This window comes from Camellia sinensis, chromosome 5, assembly GCF_055761805.1.
Source record: "Camellia sinensis isolate YWXY chromosome 5, ASM5576180v1, whole genome shotgun sequence".
Taxonomy (NCBI): Eukaryota; Viridiplantae; Streptophyta; class Magnoliopsida; order Ericales; family Theaceae; genus Camellia; species Camellia sinensis.
Genome location: NC_138965.1, coordinates 220,063,393 through 220,086,457, shown reverse-complemented (window position 1 = coordinate 220,086,457; position 23,065 = coordinate 220,063,393). Strand labels below are relative to the sequence as shown.

Sequence of the window (23,065 nt, the reverse complement as noted above, 5' to 3'; positions counted from 1 at the left end):
TATTATTTTTAAATATATTAAATACCTGATAGACTTCCTAAATTTAGACCTCATACGAATTTTAAACATATTTTCATAAAGCAGGATGATTTTTGAATCTTCAACATATTTTTCTCGTATTAGGATATTTGGATGGCTCAGATCTGTTCAAATTATAAAACAATGGCTGAGATATATTTTTCAAATAATGTTCTACATATACATTTTCTACTTTTCTGCCCCTCTCTCTCTCTCTCTCTCTTACTTTTTCCTTTTCTCACAACCCTCCTTCCGTGATCCCATGATCCTGCCTTCCTCTCTCTTTTCTTTTTATTTTTTTATTTTCTCCTATTTTTATTTTTCTCTCTATTTGTTTATTTTTTTTTTTTCTCCTTTTTGTTCAATATATTTTACACATATTTCCATACAATGTATGTATGCCCGTAATACGCTAGGACATTACGGACATACATACAATTTTCATATAATTATATAAGCAAAAGCATTATTGTATGTATACCCGTGAAAATTGTATGTATGCCAGACACATCTATCTATCTAGCTATATATTGCATAATCAAAAACGAGTTTTCGTGAGGAATTTATGAGAACTCCAAAATTTTATAATAAATTTGTGAATTTATCAAATTAAAAAATAAATTTAAATAGTATTAGGATTACAATTATATTCTAATCCTAACATTATTTATACCGTGTCTTTAAGTACGGGCATACACTAATCTATATAATAAAATAGGAGAGTTTCTGAAAATATATCAAAACATTTTAAAGATACATTTTGTTTCAAAGGTTAAGATTAATTCTCAAATTCATTAAGGGCTAAGATTTCTTTAATTCTCACTCACCCACCTTCTTTTTTCTCTTTTTTTATTCACTCATATAATCTCTCTTTCCTACCCATCTTCCTTCCTCTTTCCTTTTTATTTTTTATTTTTTATTTTTTTTTCTCCTTCCTAATTTTTTTATTTTTCTATTTTTTACTCACTTATTTTATTTGTATTGTACTTTCAGATACGAACCTACACTAATAAAGTTATACAAAGGGGAAATTAGGACTCAAAATCTAGATACTTCAAAAGTAATGACTATGTTTTGAATTGAGTTTTGAGAAATGGGTGTACAATTATGATTTGAAAGCTCAAAACAAACAACACACTCAAATCAATAGGTGGAACTATAATTTGAGAAGCTTACCAAACGGAGCCTAAGTCTTTACCCAAATTTGCCTTAAGTTTGACAAATCTTTTTTGTCACATTAAAATAATACTAGTGAATTGGCCGCGTGCAAGGCACGCTAACAAATGCCCATTATTGACGTTTATTGGTGCCCATTACAAGAAAAATTTAATTTTCAGAAATTAGGAAAGATTGATGCATAGATATAAGCCTACTTGGAAAATGTAGATAGCCGAGTGTCATAGAAGAATGAACACTGGGAAAATAATTCAGACAAATAGGCTAAAACTACTTGAAAAGAAGATTAAAACAAAACTTACAAAAAGAAATGCTTATCGACAATCTATAAATAGAAGTGTGCTGGATTTGTAATCTCCATTATCCACATAACACAACTTATAAACAATGCTAAAGACAATGTAACCATGTACTATAGAAAATAACCAATTCATTCAAATGCACCATTTTTTCATCTACAAACTTTCCATTCTTCAAGCTTTCTTATCTAATAAGTTTAGTCTCCACTTCTTTCCAAAGGCATCAACTGCAGAAAGTAAATTAAATCCCTAGACAATATAAAGAGGTTAGACATAGGGATTGGAAATCTTCCATTACAACTATGTAATGGAGATGATCTGAATCTCACACCCAATATAATTCAATAATCAATAGAATTAGTAATTTCAAAACTAATGATTTCAAAACTAATGATTAATCAGTAAACAGGAAATGAATATTGTTAGTTAAGCAGAAAACAAAGTAACAAAGTCAATGAAAAACTTTGAATCAAAAGGTGTTAATAGGAAAGGAAGCTCATAAATTCCCAAGCCGTGAATTTACCTGTTCATTCTTAATATAATTATGTACTAAGAACCATTCCCTTAATAACCTCGTGCTCAAACAAATTCAACAAAATGGTGAAATGAATGTTGACAATCTTTGCAAATACATAGAATCTGGTAAGGACACTCTGCATTCTTGTAGCCACATTCACAAAATTTCGTATGGTTGCTATGTAATTGTGTGGCTCAACCAATTTACAAGAAAAAAACACAAAAAAGAAAAGAAAAAAAAAGTGTTTTCAATTAAGATGCACCCAATCTTTGTCTATTATCATAATACCGCAATGTAGCTTGTTTCTGGTATTACCAATTCATAAAAATAATATCCAGATCAAAAGGTTTGATGGAAATATATTCAATCTCTTTTAATCCTCTACCAATGTCAATGTGATTTTTGATTTCACATTTTGGATACAACTAAGTAGTAAAGGAGCTAAATGGTTTTTGAAAACTAACATTGATATAGATCTATTAGAAGCAACAACATTTTTATTTTAATAAGAATAGTAATAATAATAATCATGTAATTACTAAAGCATATTCAAGTGTGGGAAGCAGACACTATCTCACTTCAAGTCAATTGCTACAATTCAAAATTCTAAAACATAAACTTCCTGATAACTTGTCATGATTAAATAGAACTCTTAAAATCTAGCAATTGAAGAATTGATAATGAAGGTCTCCAAGTGTAACAAAATCTAATTGCCAAAGTCAATAGGATGTGTACGTAGAAATGAAATAAAACAATAAATAATGAAATTTCTAATTAGAACCTACACAATTGTCAAAGAAATAGATGCACAATTCCAATGACATTTAGATTATCAAGTGTTGCCATAACATTTCATCAAAATACTTTGCAAAATTCTTTACAAAAATTTAGCATCATCAAATTAGAGCCCTAATGAATCACTTTTTTTGTAATCTAGGAAAAATAGTGGCAGTGGCATGTGGTTCACAATGATCAGCTACTTTCAATGATATTAAAACAAATTGGAGGAAATCAAACATAGTTTGCAAACATGGGCCAGTGTATCTTAATACCTCATGCATAACAATACAGAAGAAATCAATATTAAGCCATAGAATACCTTCAAAAAACGAAAAATAAAAAAATAAAAAAATAAAAAAATCAATTTTACATTGTAATGAAGGAGAATTGAAATGCAGGTCTTGAGAAGGAAATTTTTTCAAACATAACAACTCAAACCTAGTGAGCTGAGGATTCTCCACACAAGATAATGAAATGACCCTTCAACCATGAAATACGCAACAATATGGCAATGTTTCTTCACCAAATAGGGAGGGGGTAAACATAGAAACAACAAACAAGAGAGTAAAGGTCAATCTTGATACACGTAAATATTATATGAAAAAAAAGGCAAAAAGAATAAACAAACCTTTTGAATTGAAGAAAAATAAAAATGGAACCATAGAAGACTTGGGGAGAGCAATCCTAGCAAATCGTGAAAGATAGAGGGAGAAATATTTGAAGATTTGAAATTGACAGAGATTGTCGTGTGGGAGAAGTTTTCACATTATTTTTTTTTAAAATGGGAAAATATGTTGGGTTAACAGGTTAAAAAGAAAATATTTCTATTAATTATAATTTTTGATAGCTTTTGAAAAAAAAATGCTATGGACGTTAATAAATTAAAGCGTTTTGGGGAAAAAATAATGTGAACACATGTTATTAAAAGCTGCTTCTATTGTAGTACAAATCAAATCAAATGCACTATTATTATCAAGATTTCAACCGAAGCCCAAAGACAAAGAGTAAAAGGTCAACTATACCTTTCATGATGAAAATTTTGCCCCCATGTGATATTATACACACCCACACCCACACCCACACTAACACTATTTCACCAGGGCCATACCTATCACCTATCTTTTAACAATGAATCTAAGAACATAAAAACCAAATATAGTATTGGACACAAAATATATTAATCAACAAATTTTTTTAGGTATGGCCACACCTTGTAAAGTTATGTTAAAGCATGTATTCTATGTTTGATTTTGTATTTGATTTATGGGTTCCTACACTTATTGTAATTTCTAGAGTTCCAAAAAAATAACAAAAAAAAATACTAACCTTGTGATCTACAAAGGAAATAAAAACATTAAAAAGGTGTGCAAATATCATTACTTATAAGGGAATTTCTACGAACTTGATCAAGTTTTCTATTACATTTACAACCTCAAAACATGAGTACAGCCAAAAGATTATAGAATAGTAGATTTGGGTATGAATCTTGTGTATAATTTTATCTCTACCAGTGTATTGATGAAACAATATCCAAAATAAAATAAAAAGAAAAGCAGTGAGAAAAATAATAAAGAACAAATAACAAAGAAAATATACAAAGATGACACATGCTGAGCTAAATCCAACCCAACAAGGTCTCTTCTGCCCAGCAAATGTTGAAAACCAATGAGGAACAATTAAATAACGCTCCAAAAGGAATAGAAGAATAAAAAACAAAAACCCAAAAGTATACATGGGTATAAAAAAAATAATAAAAGAACATTTTATCTTCACATAACCAAGAACGAAGAATCAATCAAATTTTGCAAATTTTGCGTAAAATCTATTATCTTCCTTCACTTGAAGATGAATAGTAGTTCCCGCAATGGCAATAACTATGTATCCAACCATGAAGAAAAATAATAATACTAATAATAATAACAAATTTAGGATAGATTTTAACAGATCTCTTTTCATTTGAAGCATGGAAATGTATTTTTTTTTTATTTCCAAATTATGTTGTATGTTAGTTAGATCATTAGTTGAGATGTTTTTTTTCCTTTCCCAAACCAAGTCAAGAATTGTCTAATTCACGTGAGAGTGAGCTTCAAATAGAGATTCCAAATCCAATGTTTAGTAATTACTCCTAAGCATACGACAACACACCAACAAAAGGAACAACATGAGGGTTCAACTAAACAGAAATTTCTCACATGGCAACCAAAGAGAAAATAATTCTTGATTGATTTTGAATGTCACGACACAACCAAATGATAGTTAAAAAATCTGTGAAAAGTTGCAACTTAAATTTTTTTCCAAATGAATCCAAACAATAGCTAAAAAATCTGTCAAAAGTTGCAACATAAATTTTTGCGAATGAATCCAAATGATATGTACCAGACTCAAAATTATAGTTTCAACACCTAACCTGAAGAATTCCTTTATGTCAATTTCTGGATCAAAATAGCATCGCGTGTTCTACATGCCTTGCCTGCACCATAAAATCGATGAAAATACAAAAATATTATTAGTTAGTTATTCATGTCTACAATTATGTAGTTGGGCTAGTCTGCAGATACCGAAAACTTTACCAAGACATATTTAATCTTTTCATGGAGTATTTGTAGATCAAAAATATAATACAAAACCATTAATGTCATGAGTATAACATATAGGCATAATTTTTATTTATTTATTTATTTTTATTTTTTTTGTGTAAAAATCGATTTGGGGATGGGAAAGTGGAAGTATATATATCAATTTACAATTGGAAAAATCAAGGTTAAGTGATGTGCTTATGGTTTAAAAAATAATAAATTCCGGAGATGGTGGGCTAGTACCTTGTAGGGAAAAAAAAATAAAAATAAAAATAAAGAAAAGCCATAACTTTCAAGGATTTTTTTTATATTTCCCCAATGTAATCAAAGTATAATCTAAAATTTTGTGAAAAACATATTATATTCAAAACTCTCTACAGGGAGGAATGATTATCATTTTTCACACATATGACTCTCTCTTTCAGGTTTAGAGAACTAAAAATGAGAAAGCAAAGCTTGTGCATTTTTTTAACCTTTCTATGACTAATATTGCAATTGGAAGGTTTTATATTTCTATTAATATCATAAAGCATTTAATGAGTAAAATACTTAGTTTTGACTCAAATGTGTTTAGTAATAAAACTTAGTATTAATAAACATTGAATATAAATCATAAATGTCATAAATTTACCACTATAAAGTCTTAAAAAATTGATAGATTTCATAAGTATATAGATAACATAAATGAAAAGATAAAAAGACAACCCTTGTAAGTTAAAAATATTATACTCACCAAGAAAAGCAAAAACCAACTAAAGAAATATATCAAGCACGATAATAGCACAAAAACTAAAATCATAGATAAGTATTACAACTCTAAACATTACTTTCACATCATGAGTATTTATTATAAATACCTACAAACTAATACGAATAAATTTAAAAACATATAAAAAGGTCGAACCAGAGAAACAACAATTAACATAACAGCATAATATGAATAGAATTTTTTGCTCCCCACAACCTTGCAGAAGAAAAAACAACGACGAGCATCTCTAGCCCTTACCCTTTACCCATATAAGATTGAATTCCAGAATAAATACAATATAAACCCTAAAGATATAAATATGAAGAAACCCTAATTTTATTAGGCAAAATCCCAAAAACAATCTACACAATTTTTTTTTTCTTTCTATTTTGAATTGCATCCTCTTTAGTCGATTTAGGTATAAAACATCCCCCCAAAAAAAGGTAAAATTAGGGTTTGGTCCTTGCAATTTCTTTTACAACTCACAAAAAAAAAATTAAAAAAAAAAATTAGATTTGTATGTATGATAACCCTAACTTCTGAAAAACGAACCTGAACGATGGGAGAGGGGAGTGTGACAACTCTGGTCTTCCTACTTCGTCTCCTTCGACTTCTTCTCTCTCTCTCTCTCTCTCTCTCTTCTCTCCGTCTTCTCCAGGGAACACAAGTGTTATTTGTGTCTTGTTGGTCTTGCTTTTAGGCTTTATAAGTAAAGGGGCAAAATAAAGAGATCGGTGAGAGGACAGAGGTGGGAGGAAGGCGAAAGAGATCGGTGGTCGGTGAGAGGAGAGAGGAGAGAGGAGGCGGTCGAACATCGTCATCTGTGGAGGGAGATCACCGTTGGGAAGAGCATAGAGGACAGGAGAGAAGAGAGGGGAGGGGGGTTCTCTGAGACAGAGTGTTTATGGATCTTTTCATTTTCATAAAAAGCGAGCAAACAAATTTTGAAGGCAATTTTCCATCAATACCCTTACTTCCAAAGAAGAAAAGTTATAAAGCATAAGGCCAAAATTGACTTTTCAGTTATTCCAAACATACTGTTCATAATTGGCTGAAACTACTGTTCACTTTGCATCCGTGCTTTATATATATTGTATAGAAATCATGAACACGGTAATTTTAGAGAAGTAGATTTAATAATTAAAAATAATATGAGAATTGATTGTATCAAAACAGTATATTAACTATTAGAGTGGTATAGTTAAAAAATAGTTTAATTTTTTTTTTTTTAAAACATTATAACAAGCTAGAAATTAACTTTAACCAAAAAAAAAATATCAACATGATCCAACAACTAAACTTATGTTTCTCTCCCCCATTCTCCATGATTATGTCTTGTGTTATTTTATTTTGTAGCATCTAACTTTAAATTAAGTTGGCAAAATTTAATTATGCAGTATGTACTATCTTATTTTAAAGGGTAAATTACATTTATTTTCCTTGAAGTTTCTAACAAATATAGGGACCTCTCATATGGTTTGAATAATTATAATAACTTCCCCTGCTTTATCCGACAATGTCAAGATTTCCCCATTCTGTCTATTTTGCACAAATGATGTTAGCATCCTATAGAAAATGACCATATTACCCTTACTTTTGCCTACGAAAAGACAAACAAGCCCTTTGTTCAAAACGAACATCACTACCCGTGACTGACCAACACAACCATGACCCCCACTTTTTATGCTCCAAGTCCATAAGGACTTGATCTCTTTCTATCTCTCTTTCTCTCATGCTCCTCTTCTCGCTACACAACCATACATATTAGAAGTGAGAGACTAGAGTGCAGAAGAGAGAGAGAGAGAGAGAAAAAGAGAGTGGAGAAAATGAAGCCATTGTTGTCAATTATCTTCTTGTTCTCTGTGTTTTTCATTGTTCGCTCACAAAACATTCAACGTAGTTTAACCCTCTTGGCTTCCAATCTAAACCAATCATGGCCATCCTCAAACAACACCTTCTCTGTAGGTTTCATCGCCGATGGCTCCGCATACTTCGCCGCCGTCACCTACAACGGCATCCCAGTCTGAAAAGTTGGCGGTGATTCCGACGCCGCCGATTCCTTCGCCTCTTCCAGTTCCTCATCTGGTAGTCCAACATCACCAGCTGCGGCGTCTCCTCTGCCACCCTTGACGACTTAAGTAACTTCGTCCTCCAAAATTCCACCAATTTCGTATGGTCTACCTTTGATAACCCTATTGATACTCTCTTGCCTAATCAAAGTTTCACTAGTAGCAAAAAAATTAGAATCTAGGTTATACTCTTTTAGACTTTTAATCTTTGGAAATTTGACCCTTCAATGGAATAACACAATTATGTATTGGAATTCGGGTGTGAATTCGTAGATTAACATAAATTTTACATCACCCATTTTACGACTTCAATCAATTTGGTTGTTATCACTCACATATCCAACATCTTCTGGCCTTGTGATCATGGCTTATGGCAGTGATTATGCTGAAGACTCTGATATACTTTGGTTTTTGAAGTTAGACAATAATGGGAATTTGAGGATTTATAGCTCTCCTAAGGATAGTGGATCAACTGCAACTAAGAGATGGGCTACTGTTAGTGATCAATGTCAAGTTTTTGGGTATTGTAAGGATTTGGGTATTTGTAGTTACAACGACACGAGTCCAATTTGTGGATGTCCTTTGGAGAATTTTGTACTGATTGATCTAAATAATATTAGGAAAGGGTATAAGAGGAAGATGGAGAGGATTTAGGGCTGTTTACAGAGGTGTTCTTGCTAATAAAACTATTGTTGCAGTGAAACAGCTTAAGGAAATTAAGCAGGGTGAGAAACAGAATTGAGTAGGGTGAAAAACAATTTAGAAGGGAGGTTACAACTATAAGTAGTACCCACCATTTAAATCTTATGAGATTGCTAGGGTTCTGCTCTGAAGGTCGTCACAGGCTTTTGGTATATGAGTTCATGAAAAATGGATCCCTCGATAATTTCCTCTTTACAACAAAACAACAGTTTGGAAAATTCTTGAATTGGGCACTTGAGGGCATTATGGGCATTTTAGTGTTTACATTTGATGACATCAGTAGGTCTGTTAGGTGTATAAACAGCTGTCAAATTGTCACGACCCAAACCCGCCCTTATGGGTTTAGTACCGTAACCAGCTAGTAATTCGAGATTACTGAAGGCCTACTTAACAGTAATATAATAAAACAGAGTACAGGGGTATGGCGGAAGCCAAAACAGTAAATAAACAATGTCCAATGAGCTATGACAGTCTATATGCCAAAAAGACTTTTCATACACATATACATGAACAGTACAGAACAGTATGTACGTATATACAATCATTCAGTTCAGGGACCTAATCCCTATCAAACAATCCAGTAACAGTCTATGCAGTTATACAAACAGATACAGAGACAGACGGGGAAATTAAAACACCCCTAAGCCATAACTTGATGGGCGCGGAACCTCGTAGTGAGGCACAGTGGTTGGCTTGACAAAACTGGAGCTTACCCCGACGCTTCTAACCACGGTCTGGTGCCTGTACACCTACATATATATATGAGCAGTGAGCTAAAGCCCAGTGAATAACGTAATGCGTAAAGAGGTTAAGAATGAATGTCCTTACAGTAATGAAAACAGTTCATTAATTCAGTATATCAGTCATTCAGTCATATGTGGTACATCCATTAGCATAACAGTACAGTAAACAGTAGGTCTTAAAAGACTGAACAGTAAATGATGGCCATCAATCAGTAACAGTAGTGGTTCCAACAAAAGAACCGACAGAGATCTCTGTAACAGTAACAGTAAACAGTAGTTGCTAAGGATGCCACAATACAGTTCAGAATATAGGACATACATTCATTCAATTAACAGTATCAGTTCAGAAAGCAGTACAGTTCATTTGTTCAGAAGATAATCATTTTGAACATATCTTTACACAGTTGTTACTCACAGAGTTCTGCGCTACAGTAGAGCCAGAGCGCGTCCCCAGTCGCCAACCCTATACAGTTACAGATTGAACACACACTAAGCTACACAGTTGGGAAAGATAATAACTTAATCCTTTATTTGCCTCGGTGTGGTTCTCTATCTATATCCTCATTAAGATGCCTTAAACTAGGCCTAATAATGCCTAGGATGAGATGAGGATGCAAAGATGCACTTTAAAAATATTTTTAAAATTTTCAGAAACAGGGGTCACGCTCGAGCGTAGGTTACTCCGCTCGAGCGGACATGCAGACAAAGGTTTCCGCTTGAGCGTAGAATTACCCGCTCGAGCTTTCAGCAAAACAGTCAAAAATGCTGGATAGGTGGAAATCACGCTCGATTGGGCGCTCGACACCCGCTCGAGCATGAGACACAATGTCCCGCTCGAGCGTCAATTATGCTGCTTGAGCGGACATCAAAACAGTGCAAAGTACTGGGAGCACGAATTTCACGCTCGAGCGCCAGTCACCCCGCTCGAGCGTAAGTCCAAAATTTGAAAATTCCAGATTTGAAACTCAAGCTCAAAACCATGTTTTAAAACATAAATTTCGATCCTCTTGGGCTAGTTTGCTGGAAAACACATCAAAACTCATAGTGTAACATGATTCAAAGCTCAATCGTAAAATCAAATCCCCAAAGGAAGATCAATTCAACTCAGTTTGAAACCAATTTTCATGAACATAAGTCAAGCATGACATGCATGAATTTAAACCATTTCAAAGCTTCCAATACTTGCTCTAATGAGCCAATTCCTTCAAAACCAATATGAGTTCAAGGTCCAATGCAAAAATATAAACATGCATGTACCAAATTCCATGTATTCAACCTCAAAGTGCTAGGATATAAGCATGCATGCATGGAATGAACTTCAATTCAACAATTTAAAGTTAATTCATGCCCTTAATCTCTAAACTTCCATAAACCATGCAACATATGACTTGATTACATGAACAAGAAGGTACAATCTCTACCTTAAGTCTAGAATCAAAGGCAAGGAGGCTCAATTATGCAATCTCTCTTCACTTCCCTCAAATCTCCAAACTAAAATTGATGAATTCAAGTTGAAAACACTCTTTTCCTCTCACTCTCTCACTCTAGTCGGCTATGCTCTCAAAATGGTTGAGGAAGAGTTGTGTAATGCAAGACTAAGCCTTAGACAAAGTTTGGTGTAATGGCCCATTCAAATGGCAAAGTTGTAATTAAAGCCAATATATGTAATTTATCAATATTGATCCAATTTAATCATACCAAATCAGTTTTCAAATAAACACACCATAAATTCGCATAAATTCTATTGATCACAAATCATCAATCAATTTCAGATTCGGCCGCCGATAAGGCCTTCAATTTGCAATTTAAACACAAAGGCATGAACAGATAATCAAACAGTCAACAGATAGATATACAATTAAACAGATATACTTAATCAATTCAGTTCCAAATTTCAGTCAATCAGTTCAGTACTCTCAGTTTAGCAGTAATCAGTGGTTAATCGGTAAACAGTGACGAGAGTTGTTACACAAATTTTGAAGAATCTTGACATTGTCAAATAAAGTAGGGGAGGTTACTATAATTATTCAAATCACAGGGGAGGTCCCTCTATTTGTTAGAAACCTCAGAGGAGGTAAATGTAATTTACCCTATTTTAAAAAAAAAAAATTGAGTCTGACATGCTAACTAACTTTTGTTTAATAGGTACTATAAAGCAAAGAATGACTCATTAGTCATCTATCTATCTATACAATTATATATATACTAAATTTGGTATCAAAGCCTCGCAAACCTTCTTCTCAAGCCATGCCTTATTAGTATATATTATGATCTTTTATCTATCTATCAGACTTGGGAGTGCTGCTATGTCCCTTTGTGGGAGTTCGTCCCAAATATTTTTTGATAATTTGAACCGTTCATAGTGTAGGGTTCGTCAAGAATATTATTCATGTAAAAAATCAAATTAATCGGATATTCATAACCTCATGATTAGGTCTTAATTGTTTTTAAAAATTTATGAAAGTTATGTTAACCGTTAATTTTTATAAAAACAAATGCGCTTTGGTTATAGGGCTGCAGATATCCAATCAATTTGATTTTTTTGCATGGATGATTTACTCGATGAACTCTACAATATGTATGGTTCAGATTATCGAAAGAGGCTTGGGACGACACTCCACAAGGGAGCATAATAGCCTGTTGTGCCCAAAGGCACAATAGGATTCCTAGATCCCTATCTATCTATCTATACTATTGTATGTGTGAACACTAGATTTAGTGTTCAAACCTCCAAACCTTTTCCTCAAGGCATGTGGCAGATTTTTATATGTTAAAATAAAAAATTATTATACTATAACACAAATAAGGTTTGAATCTAAAACTTAGATTTCATTAAGAATACACTTACCATTTAAGCAACTTACATATTATGATATTAATTTTTATATTATCTATTTTTATTCTTACTTATCTAAATTGTACACGCATCACGTGTATTACCCACTAATTGATATAAAATACTACATAAATTGAGAGAATAATTTTTGTAGACAAATTGGGCCGCGCTAGGCAAGATTATCTGTGGAGGTTGGGCTGCGTAGTGGGTTGGTTTGAGAGTTGGGATAACTCAATCTTAGGTTAAACAGGCACTAGGCTGGTCAAAGATGGGTTGCGGGGGCCTAGACCTAGCTACATAAAGGCAGTCCGTTAGTGGACTGAGATGTCTTCACTGTAAAGAGCTGAGCTATGGGAGCTTGGCAAGGTGCCAATTTATAGCCATGGTTCACGCGGTTATGCCAAAAGAGGCACAGAGCGAGATAGCTCGGTTCACCGTAACGATAGCTGAGCGAAGAGAATTGGCAATCTCACTTGATTGGCAGTGAGAAGGGTGTTCCAAGGATAAGCGTTATCCTTTGGGAATGTGATTCCTAGGAGAACTCTGTTAAGGAGAGTTAAAGTTCTACTAGAATTGTGCCACTTGAAATCATAAAAGCTCATGACAGACCATTTTTCCAAGTATTGCAATTATGACTCTTGAATACACAGAGTTTTTTTTTTCTGTTGTCCACTTGCTGATTTAGGCATCAGATGGGTTCCGACACACACCCACCGGCTAACTCATATTTGTGGTTTCAAGTGATAAGACGATGATATTTGAAAGAGTTCAAACTTGATTAACAAAATTATACATAAATAATTATTTCATGCTCGTACATAAATAATGCTCATTATGTCATGAGAACATCTAATAATTTTTTACAATTTATTCAATTTTTTTAGTGATCTTAAATCATATATTTTGATTTGATCATTTGATGCGATTGATGGAGGTGATCTCGAAGCGAATAATTGTGCACGCTCGAGAATCTTTATAAAGTTGAATTTTAATTTCCTTTTTAATTTTGTATAAAGTAGATTATTTTGATAAGTGTAACTTAATATCTGTCCAAGTCCAACGACAATAGGATTTCAATTTTTGAGTTAATCCAACAAATATGATACTACTTCTTGGCCATAAGAAATCAAGATGACTTTTTAAAGTCATATTTGAATGGTAAATATTTTGAGAGAATAAAAAAATTATTATTAAAAATAAAATATATGTATTGATAATATAATTTTTATATTAATATTATTCAAGTGTACGATTTCATTAGAAATTCTCAAGAGAAAAGAACAAAATTTAAAATTTTATGAATCTAATATTCTCTCTCTTTTTCTTTTCTTTTTAAAATTTTAAATGGCTAACAAACTTTCAAGAAAGCGGAAGTTTTATAGAGTGTAATACGGTACGGATACTTGGTTTGAGAGCGTAAGAAACCACACTCTTAGAGTTGGTTTTCAAATGTTAAAATTGTAAGACTCAAAATTATATTCATATTTTTATTTAAAAAAAAAGGTTATTATTCGAACTGAGTAAACCTTTGCTCCATCACAAGAGAGATCAGGGTTGTGATTGATTGCAATATGATGCACATAATTGCTAGTTGGTCTCTCACATGGGATGGACAGAAACTTTTTCATCATTCTTTTTTTATATATATGTTTTGTAATGTTTGCTTTTAGTGATATGTTATTTCTTATCTTGAGTTGCATCATTGTTGCCGACCTTTCTGGCTGGAAAACTGTGCCTTTCATGCGCTTGAAAGCGAAATTGAAACCCTCCCTCCCTCCCTCCCTCCCTCCCTCCCTCCTACTGTTACATTCTAGAAAATTATCTTTAAAAAATGAATTAATAAATTATATTTATTGTGAATGTAAATCACATTCTATTAAATTTACATTATACACTTATCTTTTAAAATAAAATATATAATATATGTTCATGCATAATATTTTTTATTTTCACAAACTAAACAGATTTTACATACGAAATACATAATGTAGAACACTTTGTCGAAATCGTCATAAAACCTGCAATATAGAGCAGAGACTTACATTAATATTTTTGACAAAAAATATTTTTTAAATAAAAATAGTTAGAAAGTCATATATTCACGGTGGTAGTAGTGGAGATGATAGTAGCCGTAATATTAACATACGTATGGGGGTGGGTTGTACTTGGTTCAATTGAAGGATTCCTTAATTGGTGGGCTGGGTTTAAATTTAAGAAGCTTGAGTGGATGATTTGGAAAACAATTCCTATGGCTTTGCTGTGGTCCATCTGGAAGTGCAGGCATGATTGTGTCTTTAGAGGAGTTCAGCCACAGGTGATGGATCTTTGTGAGATGGTAAAAATTAGGATTGCTTTGTGGGATAAGTATAATAACTTAAGCTTTGCTTTTTCAGGGCATGATCTGGTTCATAATCTGCAGCTGAGTAGGGGCCACGCATTGTGATCTTCAAGGACTTGGTGGACTGATGGAGTTGGGAATCTTGGTGGCCTGACGCTTGATGGTTGCTCCATGCTAGTAATGACAGGGGTGAAGCAGAGGAGTACATCATTGTTCATTATGCTGTTGCTGATATTGCTGTGTGATCTATGAGGATTTGGGAGGTTAGTTTGGTAGTGTGATTGGGTGGTTTTTGCCTAGCCTTTTTCTTGGAACTTGGCGAGGTGGTTATATGATGGGTTGTTGATTTTGGTGGCTATATGTTGGTCTCTTATCAATTTTTTTGGCTTGAGCTTACACATCTTTTTGGCTTGAGCTTACACATGATTTGATATTTTTCTTGGTGTCAACCTAATTGGTATTAGGAGGTTCATTATGATGCCTGTTGCTCTTGTCTCTTTTTATTGATGTATTTCATGTGTAGTGCATTTTATTTATCAATAAAATTTATTTTCTTTTACCGATTAAAAAAAATAAAAAAACTTTAAGTATGAGTTTCATTTGAACGTGTATAAAATTGACATTTTAGTGATTCTTTTTTAGTGTTTTTCTGTCTTTAATGATTTTTTTTTTAAAATTCAAAGAGTTTAACACCTTTAAATTATACTTGATTAGATGAACTAAAAAAAGTAAATAAATAAATAATCACTAAAGAAAAAGAAAAAAAGGCAAAAAAATTATTTTTTTGAATTTTTTGTCATTAGTAATTTTTTTTTTAAGAGTTTCATCCTTCAAAGGCAAGGCTTCCATACTAATTATCAATTGTGACGGTTGCTTTATTGCATAAAATACATAGTCCACTATCTAAATTAATTAGTTAAATGAAAAAAGAAAACAGAAAACGATCAATTACATGAAAAAAGGAAAAAAGACATGCTGTGATTGCTTATAGAATGTCGGTATCTAATATGCATGTGCGCTTTTTTCTAAGCAAAATGGTAAGACTTGCATGGTCATGGCATCTAAAAAAAGAAAACCCACAAGAAGTGAAAAGCTTCAATAAAATATTTCAAAGATATACCCTAAATATATTTATTATATTATATAATTAATGAAAAGCAAGTGAACACATTCAAAGTAGTATTAAAACTGAAAACTTCAATATTGTAGTGTCATTTTTCAGTAGTCCGCGAAATGACATAATGATACAGCTTCCAAAAGCCTACAATGGAATTTGAATAGGAAAAAAAAATCTTCAATTTTGGGAACGATGCAAGACATTGCCAATAATACTTTGGAGAAGAACATGATTCATGATGAGATGAGAGAGTCATCAAGTATAACTCCAAATAACAACAAACTCCAAATCCTATCATTGCCACCAATCAACAAACTGATCAATAAACGTCTCTTTTGATCGATCTTGTGCCGTCGTGCAGCCATTCTATTGTTCTCAAATTTTTCATAGCAATTGAAAATGCAAAACTCAAAAACAAAACACGATAAAATAATATCATACTAACACTTGCAATTGCCAATAATACTTGCAATCGCCAAAAATATTTACAATTCTACTCACTTACTAATAAGCTAGAGTGGTGATATAGATCTTGTCTCCCTCACGCACACATAAAATCTTGAAGACGGTAGGCTACTGAGTCGGGTAGTTGCGCAGGGGTTACTAGGTAGAACCGAAGTGCTTCCCATGCTTGAGAAAATCAGAAGTAGAAGAGGAGCTTCCCGACTGCGATGAAGAATTCAAAAGCCCCTGTTGTTGTTGTTGTTGTTGTTGTTGTTGTTGTTGAGGATCTGAGGTAATGGAGGAAAATGGTGGTGCACTTGTGGAAGAGGGCGAAACATAGAATTGTTGTTGTTGTTGATTATAGAGAGCTGAAGTGAAATAAGGGAATTCAGCATCATCGCTAGAAAGAAGTTGTGCATACTGAAGTAGGTCTGGATAACTCTCTTGTTGTCCCATCGACGTGGACATGGACATGGACATAGACATAGGAGGAACAGGAGGAGGAGGAGGAGGTGGCCTGGTGGAATTGGGAATTGTAATATTAATGGTGGAATGATCCCCTGCTTCATGATGACTAGTATTGAAGAAGTAATGGCCAGAGGAGACGTGGTCGTCGGTGATCCCTTGAAATTGAAGTCTTGCAGGGAAATTGAGCTTGGCTTTGGTGCCTTTGAACCTCAGAGCAGCTTCATCGTATGCAAGTGCTGCATCCTCCGCGGTGTCGAAGGTCCCCAGCCATACTCTGGCTGCTTTCTTTGGATCCCGTATTTCTGCTGCCCATTTTCCCCATGGTCTTTGTCTTACTCCTCTGTAATGTTTTCTCCTTATCATGTCTCCTCCTCCTCCTCCTCCTCCTCCTTCACATCAAATTCAAAACATAAATTTATAAAATACTCCTCCTATAGAAGATTTTCCAAATTATTAACATATTAAACCCATAATGTGCAAAATATGAAATATAACATTAATTACTCCAAAAATATTGAATAATTTCTCTCCCCCCCCTCCAAAAAAAAAAAAAAACATGCAATAGCTATTCCCTTAATTAGAGATATTCATAGGATGAAAATCATATTCTTCTTCTTGTTTTTCTTCTTCTTTTCTTTTTTGGTAATAAAACACTTATTTACCATTTTTTTCTTCTAAAATATGCAAATAATGTCAAGGGCACTAATGAATATAGTGACAAACGTAACAACTAGACACAATATTAGATGGATTTCAAATCAATTGATAAAACTTTATACAAGCCTTGTGCCTATATTTGCTATTGCCCTTTAAATAAAAAAGATTTATGAACAAAAGATGTCCTACAGCATCGATGTGGAAATAATAATATTGAGAAGTATTTAAGTCATTTTAATGAACCTTTGACTTTAAAATTGAGAAAATCCAATGCTGCTATATCATTCTAGATGAAAATTCTAAACAATTATATTTATTTATATATTATTACTATTAGTTGTTTTTTGCGCCTTGCAAACATGCGTCTAACAAAATTAATTTTGTAATGAAAAATGGATGACACTAATTCCATTTTAACTCCTAGCTTTTTAAACAAAAGTACTGAAAGACTTGTCGTTGTTCTCGAATGAAAGAATTTTATACATAAGAAAGATGTGGATCAAAAATTGGTGAGCTCGCAAAACGATAACTTTTGACGCCAAAATTTAAAGCTTAACCCTTTCTCCCATGTTAAAAACATGACTAAATAACTAAAACTAGGGATCCATATGCTTCTTTTGTCGGTGAGAAAATTACATTGGACGAAAATATATGTGTCCTGATTGAAATTGGGAAAAAACAATAAACATGCTAAAAGAAGACATGATTCACACAACCATTTCGGTAGGTGAGAGAGTGAAGGAACCTCTTTGTAGAAAGCGACATACACCCAACAAAGGACTAAAGAGTGTACATTTATGTGCTCTTATTCAATTTTTTTTTTATTTTTTTTTTATTATTAAAATCAAGACCTAACATTTTATGAATACTCAATGCATTGGAATAGCTTTAATCTTTTGGTTCCTTGACTATTTTTTTTAAAGTATTTTTACCATCAAAATAATTTTTACACAATTAAAAATCAGGATAAATTACTAATAAGTCATAATAATTGGATTTAATTCTTATCAAATTCTATTAAAAATAAGTCATAATAAAATCGTCGCTAAAACTAATTTTTTTTATGACGATTTTTTACATGTGTCGCTAAAAATTGACAATTAGTAACTTTATTTTATTATAATTTTTATAAGTTATCACTAAAATTTACAATCAGTAACGTTCTCCTGTGATAATTTTTGAAAATGTCATTGAAAGTTAAAAATTAGTGACATTTTTTTGTGATGATTTTTTAAACTGTTACTGAAACTTATAATTAGTGATTTTTAAATTTTTAAACTGTCGGTGAAAATTAATAATTAGTGACGTTTTTTAATACTATTTAATGAAAAACGCCATTAATTCTCAGGCCTATTGGACAATAAGTTCACCTATTAGGACCTACGTGTAAGTACCCATTAAATAACTAACATTATGATGTAGTATTAGATTTTTTTGTTACTTCTTTTTTTTTTTTTTTTTTTGTGGTATGTGTGATCTTTATAATGAGTCACACGTAATTTAAATTCAAAATTTTATTTTTTCTAAATGTTAGGATAGATAGATTATGAGTCACTAGAAAAACCTTGGTCAAATTAAAACACAACAAAAATATCCATTTTTTCTTGATAAACAATAAAATATATGCATCTGGCATCTGCGTGTTTAACTACAACACGGAAGTAAAGATTGCAAGCTTATCTCTTTATCTTTAAAAAAAAAAAAAAAAAAAAAAAAAAAAAAAAGAGGAGGGGGGGAGAAGATTTGAATAGCAACAAAAGTCATACAATTAAGAAAGATAGCCTCAGTCATATCTTTTTAAAAAAAACAAAGCCTCAGTCAAATCTTTATTTGGGCAATTTTGAGAGATCACTTCTAAGGTACTTTGGGCAATTTTGAGTGTTCCAAAAAAAAAAAAAAAAAAAAAAAAAAAAAAAAAAAAAGGGAAGATAGAGATAGATCACTTCTAAGGCACTTTGGGCAATTTTGAGTTTTCAAAAAAATAATAATAATATATATATATATATATTTATTTATTTTTCACAATCAGAGGCGAATAGGGATAAGGGGGAGTAGCATATCACGGGATGATACTTGAACTCAAGCATCATGTCTGGTAAATGAGCATCTCAACCACTAGAACAAACCCTATCGATGTTGGGTATGAGGCTTAGTGAGATGATTCAGAAATCAAAACTCAAAAAACTTCATATATATATATATATATATATGAAGATAACTTTTGAAAAAGAAATGTATAGAGGGCATGACATGATATGATAGTGGTTACCTTGATGTTGCGTGGCATGAGATGGGCGATGGTCGGAGATAGCGGATGCAGTAGTTGATTGCACCGGTACAGCCGGGACATTAAGGTTATGGTCATGAGTTTGAGTGGTTCCAATAATACGGGTGAGAGCCGAAACCATGGTCAACGTATCTTTCTCGCTCAGAACTGATTGGTAAGCAGCAGTAGCTTCTTCTTCTTCTTCTTCTTCTTTCTCCTCCAGTATTTCCAAGGGTAGTGGCCTCTTTCCATGCCTTCGATCCACCTTTATTTGATCTTCTTAAACCCTAATTAATATTGCACTATCACCTCACCTCATGGGAAAAAAAGAACCAAGTAGATGATCCTTTTGTCTTAACGGTGGTGTGGTTAAGATCAAGCTAACATAGATTCCATAGATTCTAAGCTTGTATCAAAGAGAGAGTGTTGTGCATGTGCTGTGTTTGAATTGCAGATCAGTGAGGACTGAGTAAGAAAAAGGGAGTAGAAGAAGTAGGGCTAGAAAGGTTTTATACTGGCGAGAGTTTTTTATTTATTTATGAGCAAATTATATATAGTTAGTTATTGCATTTTGATATTTATGTCGTTTTAATCTTAGCCTCTGTTTGGGAAGTGAGTTGGTTTTTTAATTTTTTGGTTTTTTTAATTATTTTAGTTTAGGTTAAAAAATTTGGTTTAGGAAGGATTTTTTGATTTTTTGACTTTTTTTTGTGAGAGAAGAGTGTAATAATTATGGGTTGGATGTGATATTTTGTTTGTTATGGCTAAAATAGCCTATTTTGTCTTTTGTGGCTAAAATAGCCCGAAACTAACTTGCCAAACGGACCCTTAATAATTTCAATTTACTTAGCCTTCTTTTGAGAAATGGATTGGTTTTTTTGATTTTTTTGACTTTTTTAGTCTGGGGCTAAAAAGTTTTATTTGGGAATGACTTTTGGCAGCTTGATTTGGGAATGACTTTTGGGTTTTTTGTGAGAAAAAAAATGTAATGATTATGAGTTGGATGTGATATTTTGTCTTATTAAGTTAAAAAGCTTATTTTATTTTTTGTAACTAAAATAGTTAAAAAAACCTCAATCTTGCCTTCCCAAACGAAGGCTTAATTTTGTCTTTAAATTTATGATATTATCTCAATTTAATTCAGTTGAATACAATTAATAATATTTTTAATAAAAAAAATATGCACATAATTAGCATGTCTTGATTTTAAGGGCAAAATTATAAATTTGTTCAACTCAGTGAAATAAGGTTAGATAGGTTTTCTCTTTCAACTCTTTAAAGTGAAATTTTAGCTTCACAAAAAAATTTCAGTTGATGAGTTAAAATTTCTCTAATAATATTATTAAGGGACCTTAATTAATAAGAAAAAATATATTGTACCTCTCCTACTACTCAAAGTTGGAGAGAGAAGTTTCACTATTTTTCGGAAAAAAAAAAAAATCTATATAATTTCGATTCACAATGATATCACGATCTTGAATCTTATCACTTGAAAAATAAGAGTAATGCGATTATTCAAATGGAGCTTTTTTGATAAATTCTCTTTTTAAGAGTTTTATTCCATCCAACTCGTGTTCTTTTTACTATTCCATTAGATCCTATTTGAGGTAAGAAGGTCAAAACACCATCAATCTCTCTTATCCCTATTAATGTTGATATTTAATATTGATTGTTATTATATTTTGGTAATCCCTATGTATCAAGATGTTGACTGTCATTATATTCATATTAATTTGAAATGAAATTTTGTTATTGTATTGCCAATTACATGAGTGAATATTCACATCATATAATTGAAATAAATATTCATATCATTATATTCATATTAATTTGAAATGAATTTTTGTCATTATGTTGTCAATTACATGATATGAATATTCATACTAAAACATACGAATATAAACGTTCACATCACTACATTAGATGAGAGAGAATATTCATATGTTGTAAACATTCACATCACTACATGTTGTAAATAAGATGTGTTGTCAATTAAAAATATAATGAGCGTCATTTTTAATATGTTGTCAATTAAAAATAAGAAGGTTCACATGTTGTAAATGTTCACATCACTACATTAGATGAGAGAAAAAAATTCGGAAAGATTTTGTGAACGTTCACATCAGATGAGAGAGAATGTTCACATTATTTTTAATGTGTTGTCAATTAAAAATATATTCACATCAGATGATAGAAAATGTTCACATTATTTTTAATGTGTTATCAATTAAAATATATTCACATTATATAATAATAATAATAATAATAATAATAATAATAATAATAATAATAATAATAACATCAATGTTATTTAATTTGTGTATGAAATTTTCTATGCCTTGCTCCTTTTCCTTTTTTTCTCATTCCCCAACATTAAATATCAATATTAAATATAAGGGCATAAGAGTCTAAGAAAATAATGTAAATTAAGAAAAAATGACTTCATGAAATAAAAGTATAAATACATGGGATTAAGTGGGTTAAAAAATTCATTCATGGACTTCTTAAGTTAGAACACTTCTAAATGAGATTTATCAATTAAAATCTAAAAAAGTTAAACTCATTTTTAAATCTAATAATGTTGTAATTTTTTAAAATATTTAAGATAACTTTCATTTTTAAATCACTTTTTTTTACATATCACTAAATTTAAAAAGTGAGTCAATATTATTTTTGACAAACCGACATATTATTTTATACAAATTTTTTTTTAGTGAAACACTTTCCAGAATGATGGTGAATACCATCTCATTATCTATTAGATCCCATCTTTTATCTATAAATAGCATCCACACAATATTGTATAAACCCCTTATTATATAATGAGTAAGGTTAGAAATTCTAAATATTCTACTAAAAGTTTTACCAAATGTCTCACATGGATATGGGATCCACACAATGTGGGTTCCATGTGGATCTCACACCCATATGAGACATTTGATAAAATTTTTAGTAGAATTTTTAAGACTTCTAACATTTTTGTTATATAATATGAGTAATGTTTGGTGAAAAACCACATGAAATAATACCTAAGTGTGTGCGCGTATATACTAGATGCGGTTCACCAGACTCACCAAACAAAACATTTTACTCAAATAAAAAATATAAAATATTAAAAAAGGGCACAAATAAGCTAACTATTAGGGTATTGGCGTTTAGCGGACATTCCTCGCAAGAATTAATACATTTTATGAGGGACCTTCTTCTTCTTTTTTTTGGGTAAGTTTTTATAAGGACCTTCTTGCACCCTAATAAACCCATGCAACTCAGCAATTATCTTACTTTTTGAAAATTTTATAATAATGATGTGC

General features: G+C 31.9%; 1 protein-coding gene, 1 long non-coding RNA gene and 1 pseudogene across 4 annotated transcripts; 2 read left to right on the top strand and 1 right to left on the bottom strand.

Annotated features, from left to right (window-relative positions):
- The first annotated feature begins 7,940 nt into the window (after nt 1–7,940).
- Nucleotides 7,941–8,837, top strand: LOC145792101 (G-type lectin S-receptor-like serine/threonine-protein kinase At1g34300 pseudogene; annotated as a pseudogene).
- A 5,301-nt stretch (nt 8,838–14,138) lies between these two features.
- On the top strand, nt 14,139–15,278 carry LOC114261523 (uncharacterized). The gene is made up of 2 exons (XR_003628977.2): nt 14,139–14,778; nt 14,858–15,278. It is a non-coding gene; the product is annotated as an uncharacterized LOC114261523 (long non-coding RNA).
- Nucleotides 15,279–16,191: 913 nt separating this feature from the next.
- On the bottom strand, nt 16,192–21,383 carry LOC114261524 (ethylene-responsive transcription factor ERF113). 3 transcript variants are annotated; one of them, XM_028201791.2, is made up of 2 exons: nt 19,758–21,383; nt 16,192–17,220 (listed from the first exon to the last, which is right to left on the bottom strand). In XM_028201791.2, exons 1-2 carry the CDS (start codon nt 19,894–19,896, stop codon nt 16,523–16,525), a joined length of 837 nt encoding a protein of 278 aa, XP_028057592.2. In that variant the 5' UTR covers nt 19,897–21,383; the 3' UTR covers nt 16,192–16,522. The 3 variants fall into 3 exon arrangements, with proteins under 3 accessions (XP_028057592.2, XP_028057593.2, XP_082727645.1); XM_028201792.2 differs by having other exon boundaries at nt 16,192–17,214; nt 19,758–20,518; XM_082871519.1 differs by having other exon boundaries at nt 16,192–17,211; nt 19,758–20,518.
- Between the last annotated feature and the right edge of the window lie 1,682 nt (nt 21,384–23,065).